This window comes from Taudactylus pleione, unplaced genomic scaffold (assembly GCF_031769625.1).
Source record: "Taudactylus pleione unplaced genomic scaffold, aTauple2 ptg000071l, whole genome shotgun sequence".
Taxonomy (NCBI): Eukaryota; Metazoa; Chordata; class Amphibia; order Anura; family Myobatrachidae; genus Taudactylus; species Taudactylus pleione.
Genome location: NW_028284473.1, coordinates 347,170 through 361,177, shown reverse-complemented (window position 1 = coordinate 361,177; position 14,008 = coordinate 347,170). Strand labels below are relative to the sequence as shown.

Sequence of the window (14,008 nt, the reverse complement as noted above, 5' to 3'; positions counted from 1 at the left end):
ATTTCTGCAGCGAGAGTGCCACTGAGGATATAAAATACAAAATGAAATATTACTAGCAGGTGTCTAATAATAAAACAATAACTAACAATTTGTTATCAATTTGCACTAAAATGTGTGATGTAATAAATGTGTTTTTTTTTCCATTTACTCATTTTTTTCCACTAACAATACAGTAAATAGAAAGTATAGAATTAAAGTGGGTTATTCATGCGAGTCATAAATTCTTCTGGGTCTTTGTTTGGAGCCTTTGCTATAGCATAGAGCCATTGGATGATGTTAGGCATTTGGCATAAGTCCTCACACTGGATCTGTATAAATTAGGCAGGAGAACGGTACCTGGCTGAGCCTCACATTTATTCTCTTCTTTGTTGGCTGCAGATTTGGAGAAACCGGTTCCCCCCATGTTCCTGGAGAGATTCACAAACAAAAAAGTGCCGAAGGGCTCCAGCATCACATTATCTGTAAAGGTGGAAGGTAATACACAGGACACCGTAATATCCAGGTTTTCAGGGCCCTCTAAGGAATTGTACTATTATTAGTAATAATTGGCTTTATTAATGGGTTAAGGTGCTGCCTAGGACGTCGCCTGTTGTCTCCTTTATAGTTGCACAGTGTGATTGTGGCATTCTGTCCCCGAAATCTACTTTTGCGGGTGTTATCTATATTAAAATGAAAGCCTGGCTATGTACGATCTAGGAGAGCAATCCAGGATGGTGACAGACACTGAGGGGATCTCCGAACTCTTGCCGGGACTGGTGTCCATCACCAAAAAGCAAGGTTGACGTCGTTGGGCAGCAGCAGGACCGCCCCATCCAGTAAAAAGCGGACTGCAATGACATATTCATATAGATTAATGTATAAATGATGGAATTTATGTGGCTATTGTTTAATAAGGTCACATCTGATTCAGTGATGACCAAACGGGCAGATTCCAAACTTTCTACAAGTCAGAAGTAGTTTGCACATTTTATTGGAGGAATATTAGATAACAGTATTTAAATGAATAACATAAATGTGTTGTAAGTTTGTAACCCAGAGTAACCAATCAGATAATGGCTTTCATGAGTCTGAGACTAAGCAAACATTTGATTGGTCTATAGGGGTTACTGCTCATATAATGGGGGGAGGGGAGTTACTAGACACTTATACATCCAGAATCCTTGTGGTTTCCACATTATTGATGTCATTTTTGTGCGTGTCTCAGGGGCTCCTGCTCCGACGGTCACCTGGCTGAAGGAAGAGTCTCCCAAAGACGTTCTGTGGATCAAGCCTGAGACCCCGGGGTATAAGCTTGCCAGCTCCAACATGCACCACAGTCTTATCCTGTTGGATGTGGGCACCGAGTTCACCGGAACCTACACTTGTATCGCAACAAATAAAGTTGGCCAGTCCATCTGCACAGCATCTGTTGAGGTGTTAGATGGTATGTGTACAAATACTGATTGCGTTTCCCAGGGTCCTTCACACGCTCTGTACGCGCGGTGTACACGCCAAACGCAAATAGGGACACCTTAATCCTAATTAGGCCTAGCACCTACATAGAAATTAATATCCACATTTAGAGTGTTGAGCAGCAAAATTATTGCGTATTTAATCTTAAATAAGACATTTGCTCATAAGGGAATTAATTTTGTATTATCAGCTTGAACACAGACTCCTGTAATCTCAATGCCTATAGGACATGGAGCTGATACATTGCGAGACATCTCCCCGCACTCACTGTACTTATCGCCTTACCTCTGCCCTGTTGATAACTATGATACAGACATATTATGCCTTTATTAGTAACTGACACTTGTGAAATAAGCAATAAATAGCAAATGACAGAAAAAATAGAAACACTTTGGTTAAATTGCTGGTATAGGCTCTATAATCCATATTGCATGGAGGGGCTCTGTGAGTATTACACTTCTCTTTGTATCACATTTTAGCTCCTCATAGTGGCTGTAGTAGGAGGAGCTATTTGTATATGACATTCCTCATATTTCCTTGTTTAGCAGTGCTCCTCATAGTGACTGTAGAAGGAGGAGCTATTTGTATATGACATTCCTCATATTTCCTTGTTTAGCAGTGCTCCTCATAGTGGCTGTAGAAGGAGGAGCTATCTGTATATGACATTCCTCATATTTCCTTGTTTAGCAGTGCTCCTCATAGTGGCTGTAGGAGGAGGAGCTATCTGTATATGACATACCTCATATTGCCTTGTTTAGCAGTGCTCCTCATAGTGGCTGTAGAAGGAGGAGCTATCTGTATATGACATTCCTCATATTTCCTTGTTTAGCAGTGCTCCTCATAGTGGCTGTAGTAGGAGGAGCTATCTGTATATGACATTCCTCATATTTCCGTGTTTAGCAGTGCTCCTCATAGCGGCTGTAGAAGGAGGAGCTATCTGTATATGACATTCCTCATATTTCCTTGTTTAGCAGTGCTCCTCATAGTGACTGTAGGAGGAGCTATCTGTATATGACATTCCTCATATTTCCTTGTTTAGCAGTGCTCCTCATAGTGGCTGTAGAAGGAGGAGCTATTTATATATGACATTCCTCATATTTCATTGTTTAGCAGTGCTCCTCATAGTGTCTGTAGGAGGAGGAGCTGTCTGTATATGACAGTACTCATATTTCCTTGTTTAGCAGTGCTCCTCATAGTGGCTGTAGAAGGAGGAGCTATCTATATATGACATTCCTCATATTTCCTTGTTTAGCAGTGCTCCTCATAGTGACTGTAGGAGGAGGAGCTATCTGTATATGACATTCCTCATAATTCCTTGTTTAGCAGTGCTCCTCATAGTGACTGTAGAAGGAGGAGCTAGCTATATATGACATTCCTCATATTCCTTGTTTAGCAGTGCTCCTCATAGTGGCTGTAGAAGGAGGAGCTATCTATATATGACATTCCTCATATTTCCTTGTTTAGCAGTGCTCCTCATAGTGACTGTAGGAGGAGGAGCTATCTATATATGACAGTCCTCATATTTCCTTGTTTAGCAGTGCTCCTCATAGTGGCTGTAGAAGGAGGAGCTATCTATATATGACATTCCTCATATTTCCTTGTTTAGCAGTGCTCCTCATAGTGACTGTAGAAGGAGGAGCTAGCTATATATGACATTCCTCATATTCCTTGTTTAGCAGTGCTCCTCAAAGTGGCTGTAGGAGGAGGAGCTGTCTGTATATGACATTCCTCATATTTCCTTGTTTAGCAGTGCTCCTCATAGTGACTGTAGGAGGAGGAGCTATCTATATATGACATTCCTCATATTTCCTTGTTTAGCAGTGCTCCTCATAGTGGCTGTAGAAGGAGGAGCTATATGTATATAACATTCCTCATATTTCCTTGTTTAGCAGTGCTCCTCATAGTGACTGTAGAAGGAGGAGCTATGTGTATATGACATTCCTCATATTTCCTTGTTTAGCAGTGCTCCTCATAGTGGCTGTAGAAGGAGGAGCTATCTGTATATGACATTCCTCATATTTCCTTGTTTAGCAGTGCTCCTCATAGTGGCTGTAGAAGGAGGAGCTATCTGTAAATGACATTCCTTTTTGCATTTCCTTGTTTAACTGTGCTCCTCATAGTGACTATGAGAGGAGGAGCACTGTCTATATAGCATTCCTCATATTTCATTGTGTAGCAGTGCTCCTCATAGTGACTGTACATGGAGGAGCTATCTGTATATGACAGTCCTCATAATTCCTTGTTTAGCAGTGCTCCTCATAGTGACTGTAGAAGGAGGAGCTATCTGTATATGACATTCCTCATATTCCTTGTTTAGCAGTGCTCCTCATAGTGGCTGTAGAAGGAGGAGCTATCTATATATGACATTCCTCATATTTCCTTGTTTAGCAGTGCTCCTCATAGTGACTGTAGGAGGAGGAGCTATCTATATATGACAGTCCTCATATTTCCTTGTTTAGCAGTGCTCCTCATAGTGGCTGTAGAAGGAGGAGCTATCTATATATGACATTCCTCATATTTCCTTGTTTAGCAGTGCTCCTCATAGTGACTGTAGAAGGAGGAGCTAGCTATATATGACATTCCTCATATTCCTTGTTTAGCAGTGCTCCTCAAAGTGGCTGTAGGAGGAGGAGCTGTCTGTATATGACATTCCTCATATTTCCTTGTTTAGCAGTGCTCCTCATAGTGACTGTAGGAGGAGGAGCTATTTGTATATGACATTCCTCATATTTCCTTGTTTAGCAGTGCTCCTCATAGTGACTGTAGAAGGAGGAGCTATTTGTATATGACATTCCTCATATTTCCTTGTTTAGCAGTGCTCCTCATAGTGGCTGTAGAAGGAGGAGCTATCTGTATATGACATTCCTCATATTTCCTTGTTTAGCAGTGCTCCTCATAGTGGCTGTAGGAGGAGGAGCTATCTGTATATGACATACCTCATATTGCCTTGTTTAGCAGTGCTCCTCATAGTGGCTGTAGAAGGAGGAGCTATCTGTATATGACATTCCTCATATTTCCTTGTTTAGCAGTGCTCCTCATAGTGGCTGTAGTAGGAGGAGCTATCTGTATATGACATTCCTCATATTTCCGTGTTTAGCAGTGCTCCTCATAGCGGCTGTAGAAGGAGGAGCTATCTGTATATGACATTCCTCATATTTCCTTGTTTAGCAGTGCTCCTCATAGTGACTGTAGGAGGAGCTATCTGTATATGACATTCCTCATATTTCCTTGTTTAGCAGTGCTCCTCATAGTGGCTGTAGAAGGAGGAGCTATCTATATATGACATTCCTCATATTTCATTGTTTAGCAGTGCTCCTCATAGTGTCTGTAGGAGGAGGAGCTGTCTGTATATGACAGTACTCATATTTCCTTGTTTAGCAGTGCTCCTCATAGTGGCTGTAGAAGGAGGAGCTATCTATATATGACATTCCTCATATTTCCTTGTTTAGCAGTGCTCCTCATAGTGACTGTAGGAGGAGGAGCTATCTGTATATGACATTCCTCATAATTCCTTGTTTAGCAGTGCTCCTCATAGTGACTGTAGAAGGAGGAGCTAGCTATATATGACATTCCTCATATTCCTTGTTTAGCAGTGCTCCTCATAGTGGCTGTAGAAGGAGGAGCTATCTATATATGACATTCCTCATATTTCCTTGTTTAGCAGTGCTCCTCATAGTGACTGTAGGAGGAGGAGCTATCTATATATGACAGTCCTCATATTTCCTTGTTTAGCAGTGCTCCTCATAGTGGCTGTAGAAGGAGGAGCTATCTATATATGACATTCCTCATATTTCCTTGTTTAGCAGTGCTCCTCATAGTGACTGTAGAAGGAGGAGCTAGCTATATATGACATTCCTCATATTCCTTGTTTAGCAGTGCTCCTCAAAGTGGCTGTAGGAGGAGGAGCTGTCTGTATATGACATTCCTCATATTTCCTTGTTTAGCAGTGCTCCTCATAGTGACTGTAGGAGGAGGAGCTATCTATATATGACATTCCTCATATTTCCTTGTTTAGCAGTGCTCCTCATAGTGGCTGTAGAAGGAGGAGCTATATGTATATAACATTCCTCATATTTCCTTGTTTAGCAGTGCTCCTCATAGTGACTGTAGAAGGAGGAGCTATGTGTATATGACATTCCTCATATTTCCTTGTTTAGCAGTGCTCCTCATAGTGGCTGTAGAAGGAGGAGCTATCTGTATATGACATTCCTCATATTTCCTTGTTTAGCAGTGCTCCTCATAGTGGCTGTAGAAGGAGGAGCTATCTGTAAATGACATTCCTTTTTGCATTTCCTTGTTTAACTGTGCTCCTCATAGTGACTATGAGAGGAGGAGCACTGTCTATATAGCATTCCTCATATTTCATTGTGTAGCAGTGCTCCTCATAGTGACTGTACATGGAGGAGCTATCTGTATATGACAGTCCTCATAATTCCTTGTTTAGCAGTGCTCCTCATAGTGACTGTAGAAGGAGGAGCTAGCTATATATGACATTCCTCATATTCCTTGTTTAGCAGTGCTCCTCATAGTGGCTGTAGAAGGAGGAGCTATCTATATATGACATTCCTCATATTTCCTTGTTTAGCAGTGCTCCTCATAGTGACTGTAGGAGGAGGAGCTATCTATATATGACAGTCCTCATATTTCCTTGTTTAGCAGTGCTCCTCATAGTGGCTGTAGAAGGAGGAGCTATCTATATATGACATTCCTCATATTTCCTTGTTTAGCAGTGCTCCTCATAGTGACTGTAGAAGGAGGAGCTAGCTATATATGACATTCCTCATATTCCTTGTTTAGCAGTGCTCCTCAAAGTGGCTGTAGGAGGAGGAGCTGTCTGTATATGACATTCCTCATATTTCCTTGTTTAGCAGTGCTCCTCATAGTGACTGTAGGAGGAGGAGCTATCTATATATGACATTCCTCATATTTCCTTGTTTAGCAGTGCTCCTCATAGTGGCTGTAGAAGGAGGAGCTATATGTATATAACATTCCTCATATTTCCTTGTTTAGCAGTGCTCCTCATAGTGACTGTAGAAGGAGGAGCTATGTGTATATGACATTCCTCATATTTCCTTGTTTAGCAGTGCTCCTCATAGTGGCTGTAGAAGGAGGAGCTATCTGTATATGACATTCCTCATATTTCCTTGTTTAGCAGTGCTCCTCATAGTGGCTGTAGAAGGAGGAGCTATCTGTAAATGACATTCCTTTTTGCATTTCCTTGTTTAACTGTGCTCCTCATAGTGACTATGAGAGGAGGAGCACTGTCTATATAGCATTCCTCATATTTCATTGTGTAGCAGTGCTCCTCATAGTGACTGTACATGGAGGAGCTATCTGTATATGACAGTCCTCATATTTCCTTGTTTAGCAGTGCTCCTCATAGTGGCTGTAGAAGGAGGAGCTATCTGTAAATGACATTCCTTTTTGCATTTCCTTGTTTAACTGTGCTCCTCATAGTGACTATGAGAGGAGGAGCACTGTCTATATAGCATTCCTCATATTTCATTGTTTAGCAGTGCTCCTCATAGTGACTGTTGGAGGAAGAGCTGTTTGTATACAATATTATTATTTGCATCACCTTGTTCAGCGGTGCTCCTCATAGTGGCTGAAGGAAGATGCAATTGGTGAAGGATATTATCACCGTGGGGACCCTGTTATTTTATTTTCTTTTCTTTCTGAGTTTAAAGATGTAAATAATTGTTTCTCCATATGAGAGATTCCCGGAGAAGAAAATCAGCATTTATGTAATAAGTATTTTATAAGTGATGATCTCTAATATCCCATCATCTTCTGTTACAGAGAAGGACTCTCAGATCAAGGCCGAGGCTGATAAAATTGTGAAAGACGTTTTGATGAGGTGAGAGGGGAGAGAATGGAGGGAGCTTTACCTTCTATAGATCTCTGAGGGCTGCCGAGGTTCTGTACATTCAGCTGCCCGTGTGTGTAATATGCAGCCCGCAGTGCTGCTCACCACAGTCAGTGGCAAACGCAGGATTTTGAAAGGGGGGGTTCCAAATAATTTGTTACCGCATGTTTCTTCACTGCTACGTGTCACTCCAAACTCTTGCTACGTGTGTCACATGTGTCTCTCCTGCCACCCCTCCCCGTGTCCCAGTCCCCTGTCCCTACCAGCCTCCTGTGTCCCATTGCAGCCTCCTGTGTCCCCTTGCAGCCTCTTGTGTCCCCCCTGCAGCCTCCTGTGTCCCCCCTGCAGTCTCCTGTGTCCCCCCTGCAGTCTCCTGTGTCCCCCCTGCAGTCTCCTGTGTCCCCCCTGCCTCATGTGTCCCCCATGCCTCCTGTGTCCCCCCTGCAGCCTCCTGTGTCCCCCCTGCCTCATGTATCCCTTGCAGTCTCTTGTGTCCCCCCTGCAGCCTCCTGTGTCCCCCCTGCAGCCTCCTGTGTCCCCCCTGCAGCCTCCTGTGTCCCCCCTGCAGTCTCCTGTGTCCCCCCTGCAGCCTCCTGTGTCCCCCCTGCCTCATGTGTCCCCCATGCCTCCTGTGTCCCCCCTGCCTCATGTGTCCCTTGCAGTCTCTTGTGTTCCCCCTGCCTCCTGTGTCTCTTGCAGCCTCTTGTGTCTCCCCCTGCCTCCTGTGTCCCCCCTGCCTCCTGTTTTCCTTGCAGCCTCCTGTACCCTCTTGCCACCTGTATCCATTCTAGCCTATTTTTTAGCAGCCTGCCTGCTCCTCTACCTTGGCATCAGGGTCAGGGTTTAGACATTACTTACCCTTTCAGCATCATCCTGCTCTGGGGCTGACAGCTCCTCCAGCCTCGGCCGGCTCTTCTGACACACATGCAGGAAAGAGTCACGTGCGGTGAGTATGTAGTGCGCGCAGCGTAACGTCATCACGTTACATCGCGCATGGGAGGCAGAGGTCAGGATGGGTCGGGAGCTGCTGCTGCCAGACTTCCTCCCCGTCCTGGCTGGGCAGGCGGAACGGCCGCCGTACAGGTGGTCACATTAGCTTGCTGTGGCCGGGTAAGGTGGGCCAGAGGTGGCGGAACACAGTTCCGCCCCGTTCCGGCCCTCTTTAACTTCTGATCAGCTGCAAAAAATCGGTCGCCAGGGGGGGTTTCTAGGTACTCGGAAACCCCCCCTGCGTGCGCGTGTGACAGTGTAATGTGCAATGTAACAGACAAGTGCCGTGCATACTTTAGAGCTTATAGCAGAGCAAATCTGTTCCCTCACTACTTTCCCGGGCCGCGTCTTTGCAGATGTAGGCGATTGCACGGATTTGGGCTTTCTGTTCTGTAATGTTGGAACGTGTTGGGGGTAGGGGGTGGGATGTGTAAAAGTAGTGTTACACAGTATGTTGAAATGAGGACTCAGACAGTATTTAATGGCAGCAGACACTGCACTTTAGCATGCATAGGCTTAGGCCTGGACACACACAGGCATATAACACAATTAACAAACATAAATAAATGTTCTAGCACTCCCAGTGCTTAGCAGTCAGCAGTGGCTTGCACCCACAATCAGCCATGCCCTCCCAGCATAGCCCTTGGTCCCTGGCACTACAACACTCTGGCCTACTAACTGGCCTCTAACAGGCATCTGTGCAAAGAGCATGGGCCTGTGCAACTGTGAAAACCTGGAATTCCACACCCCCACTGCTACTGCAGAATGCACAGGCTTCACTCCAGCCTCCTTTAGAGGGAGCTGATCCCACAGGAATGTGGGCAATTCAGGTGAGAGACAATTCAGGTGAGAGACCACCCCTCTCACCACAGCAGAAATAAAATTCTACAGATGTGTCCTCATACACCGTTCCTTTTTTGCTTCATTTGGCACCTGATGCCGGCACGGCTAAGACGTTCCACGACGAGTAGCAATTAGATGGATCCCAATTTTTTTTTCCTGCAAAAGTATTTGTATTAAGTAGCAGATTAAAGTAGCAAATTGTAAGAAAACTCACAAAGCGTGGCTAATTCGCAGATTCAAAGGCATGGCAAATTTGGCCATATGGCTAGATTTTAGGAAAGGTGTATGTGGACCATGCTTGCCAACTCTCCCTCATTGTCAGGGAGACTCCCTGACATAGCAGCAATCTCCCTGACTCCCTGAAGAGTCTAACAATCTCCCTGATTGCACCTTACCCCCATTATGTAGCCGTTATATAAAAAAAAAAAATACATAGATATGTACATTCAAATGGAATCATTAATATATTTCCCCTGCATTGGTTATAAGACACAATGGGGTAGATGTATTATAGCGGCACTTACCGTACCGCTATAACGCTTCCCGCTTTGCCTCTTAACCGAGGCGAAGCAGGAAGCACTACCGATGAGATGTATAAACATCTCATCGGCCGGAGAGGGGGAGCGGCAACTCCCCCCTCCGGCGCTACCCGCTAGAGACAGCAGCGCATCAGCCTAGTGCTGATGCGCTGTGTCTCTGTCCTGGCCGGCTCCAGTGAGCATGCGCGGGATCTCGCAAGTATCGCGAGATCCCCGCGCGCAGCCTGGAGCCAGCAGCAGGGACAGTGCTGTCCCTGCTGTGGGTATAGGCTAGCGCCAGGCTGTAGCTGTCGATAACGACAGCTACAGCCGGCTGAACGGTCAGACGATCTGACCGTTCATACATAGCCCAGGCTATCGGCGCTGCTATCTTGTAGATAGCAGCGCCGATAATGACAGGGGCGCATAGCACCCCTGTCATTAACCGCCCAGACCCCTGATCATACATCGGGGAGAAGCGGTATCAGCGCACATAACGTGCGCTGATACCGTTTCTGGGCGTCATACATCTTCCCCAATGATCCCTATGGCTACATGTATTGTCTGGAAAGTATCAGTTTATTATCATCAACAAGTAGATCTTACTAACTGCTTTGGAGCTCATTTACCAACTGATGTAAGTCAGTCTTATGACACGCCTCTCAGATGTAGCAGGACACGCCCACTTTACCGCCGCGCTCATAGGTGCTGCTTTCACTATCTCCCTTAAATGGTTTTTCAAAAGTAGGCAAGTATGATGTGGATACATCTGTATTTGAAAAAATATTTTCAGTTAATGCTTAATTCCAAATCAGTGGAAACTCTTTGGGTCGAATTCAGTTATCCGGCACTTACCGTGTGCTTGTAGCCCCTGTGTTAAGTGCCAGAAGCTATTCAATTACAGTCCGCTGTAAGCACTCAAGCTGCACTTAATACAGATTTCTGTGCCCACCCTCCTGAGCTGCGAATAAGTCCATGATACTGTAAGTAAGATTTTCGGGGCTTACCGCAGCAGCCCGGGCACTTGACCCAGAATCTATCAGTTACCGCGTGAGAAGCTGCTAATTGAATAGCTCCGGACATTAAACCCGGGAGCTGCAGCCGCGCAGTAAGTACTTCGGCTTTTTTAATTCCCCCTTTGATGTATAAAGTGGGAAAAAAAAGTCTCTACCACCGGTGAACAATAGGACCTTTAATAAACCTGCCTGTAACTTCTATATTTATGTCTCTAACATTCCTACAGTATAATATATACAGATAAACTTTGCATAAATCAATTTTGTTTCACTTTTGAAAACAGGTATGAAGGGACAGAACAGGGGTAAGTGTCCATCCTGACATCTCTCTCCCATTATCTAATAAGAAGATTGTCTCTTATCTGTACGTAAATGTCAGTGTCCCCATCACCCGTACACAGTGAACCAATATTCTGCTTATTTGTCTCATATTCCCAGCACCTAGAGCATTAATAATCTGCATTAATGTGAATAATGGCCCTGCCCAGAGAACGATACACAGGCTGATTACAGGCTGATTTTGAGTCAGGAACAAAGAAAACACAACCAGTAACCCTGTCCCTGGGCCAACCACGCTGCACTGCAAGAGGGACAGAGACATGTATTATTGTGCATGCAGGGTAAATACTGGCTGCTGCTTCTGCACACGTAGCCCACACATGCTGGACAGCTTTATCCATACCCTGCGATTTACATCTGAGCTAGGACACGCCCCAAAATCGCCTGTGCATTTTATATCTGCCTGCCCCCCGTAGCGCAGCATGGTGTTACCCAGGCGCAAAGTTACTTACTCTTGTAAACTTTCTATCGTCAGATGATAGATGTGAGCCATAAACTTAAACTAAACTTAACTAAAATAAACACACGAGACCAAGTTATGCCGTTTAAATTAACTGGTCAGCTTTATTTAGTTACAATGGTAGGTATGGTGGCAGGAGAAAGAACGGCAAACAACCAGCGTCCACTTGTCTTAGGCCAAAAGTATTTCACAACTTGTGAGGGTCAACTATCCCAGACAAGGGTAGGGTGATCTTAAAACTTACAAGGGCCAACTATCCCTTTCACAGCAAGTGATGTGGCCCCAACACCCATGCCAATGCACCATTCATTCTGCTAAGCCAAGAGGTGCCGCTGACCCCAATAGGGTGAAATCAGCCTAATCAGTGCATTGAAGGGGTGCGCACCGCTATTACTGCCGCAAGATGGACGCTTCAATATTGCCGGTCTTTCCCTGCTAATGAAATAAAGCCGACAGAAGACATAATAGGGGAGGGAGGGAGATCAAATTCAAAGAGGCAGCTTCCACACACCCTTTCACATAACACGCCCCCTAACCTCTCATCGTATCACCACACCCTCTCACATAACACGCCCCCTAACCTCTCATCCTATCACCACACCCTCTCACATAACACGCCCCCTAACCTCTCATCCTATCACCACACCCTTTCACATAACACGCCCCCTAACCTCTCATCGTATCACCGCACTCTCTCACATAACACGCCCCCTAACCTCTCATCCTATCACCACACCCTCTCACATAACACGCCCCCTAACCTCTCATCCTATCACCACACCCTGTCACATAACACGCCCCCTAACCTCTCATCCTATCACCACACCCTCTCACATAACACGCACCCTAACCTCTCATCCTATCACCACACCCTGTCACATAACACGCCCCCTAACCTCTCATCCTATCACCACACCCTGTCACATAACACGCCCCCTAACCTCTCATCCTATCACCACACCCTCTCACATAACACGCACCCTAACCTCTCATCCTATCACCACACCCTGTCACATAACACGCCCCCTAACCTCTCATCCTATCACCACACCCTCTCACATAACACGCCCCCTAACCTCTCATCCTATCACCACACCCTGTCACATAACACGCCCCCTAACCTCTCATCCTATCACCACACCCTCTCACATAACACGCCCCCTAACCTCTCACCCTATCTCCACACCCTCTCACATAACACGCACCCTAACCTCTCATCCTATCACCACACCCTCTCACATAACACGCCCCCTAACCTCTCATCCTATCACCACACCCTGTCACATAACACGCCCCCTAACCTCTCATCCTATCACCACACCCTCTCACATAACACGCACCCTAACCTCTCATCCTATCACCACACCCTGTCAGATAACACGCCCCCTAACCTCTCATCCTATCACCACACCCTCTCACATAACACGCCCCCTAACCTCTCACCCTATCTCCACACCCTCTCACATAACACGCACCCTAACCTCTCATCCTATCACCACACCCTCTCACATAACACGCCCCCTAACCTCTCATCCTATCACCACACCCTCTCACATAACACGCCCCCTAACCTCTCACCCTATCTCCACACCCTCTCACATAACACGCCCCCTAACCTCTCCTCCTATCACCACACCCTCTCACATAACACGCCCCCTAACCTATCATCCTATCACCACACCCTCTCACATAACACGCCCCCTAACCTCTCATCCTATCACCACACTCTCTCACATAACACGCCCCCTAACCTCATTCTATCACCACTCCCTCTCACATAACACGCCCCCTAACCTCTCACCCTATCTCCACACCCTCTCACATAACACGCCCCCTAACCTCTCATCCTATCACCACACTCTCTCACATAACACGCCCCCTAACCTCATTCTATCACCACACCCTCTCACATAACACGCCCCCTAACCTCTCATCCTATCACCACACCCTCTCACATAACACGCCCCCTAACCTCTCATCCTATCACCACACCCTCTCACATAACACGCCCCCTAACCTCTCATCCTATCACCACACCCTCTCACATAACACGCCCCTTAACCTATCGCCCTATCACATCTGCCTACCTGCTGTCAAGCAAACAACAAACATCTTTAACTATATTAACCCCCTCTATGCCTGACTAGAAGTTTATGTGCCCAAACCTCCATTATATTTTGCTTTGCTCCCAACTCAGAATCAGCCTCAATGTGTGTGGGTGGCACTTACAGTAGTAAAACCTGGTTTAATCCCCAACAGAAAAACATTCTTAGCATTACTATTACTTACTACTAGAGATGAGCGGTTCGGATTCTGTGGAATCCGAACCGCTCCGAACATAGGGGATCCGAGTCTACCCGAACCCTGTTCTGTTCCCCGCCTGACTCTGATTTTTTTTTTTTTTTTTTTTTTATGTGTGTATGGGGGCCTGCTAATGGAGGGGCCTACTACTGGGGGGGCATACTACAGGGGGCCTGCTACTGGGGGGCATACTACAAGGGGCCTACTACCAGGGGGCCTGCTA

General features: G+C 45.8%; 1 protein-coding gene across 27 annotated transcripts in view; it reads left to right on the top strand.

The window, feature by feature from the left end:
* OBSCN (obscurin, cytoskeletal calmodulin and titin-interacting RhoGEF) overlaps positions 1-14,008 on the top strand; it is a 646,947-nt gene that overhangs the window by 448,530 nt on the left and 184,409 nt on the right. For 24 of the 27 annotated variants that reach the window (XM_088467488.1, XM_088467486.1, XM_088467498.1 and 21 more), the window contains 4 exons: positions 379-474; positions 1,205-1,423; positions 7,252-7,309; positions 10,970-10,990. In XM_088467488.1, coding sequence (XP_088323614.1) covers positions 379-474; positions 1,205-1,423; positions 7,252-7,309; positions 10,970-10,990 — 394 coding nt within the window. The remainder of the gene's footprint in view (positions 1-378; positions 475-1,204; positions 1,424-7,251; positions 7,310-10,969; positions 10,991-14,008) is intronic. The other 3 variants (XM_088467483.1, XM_088467481.1, XM_088467505.1) reach the window with 1 other exon arrangement.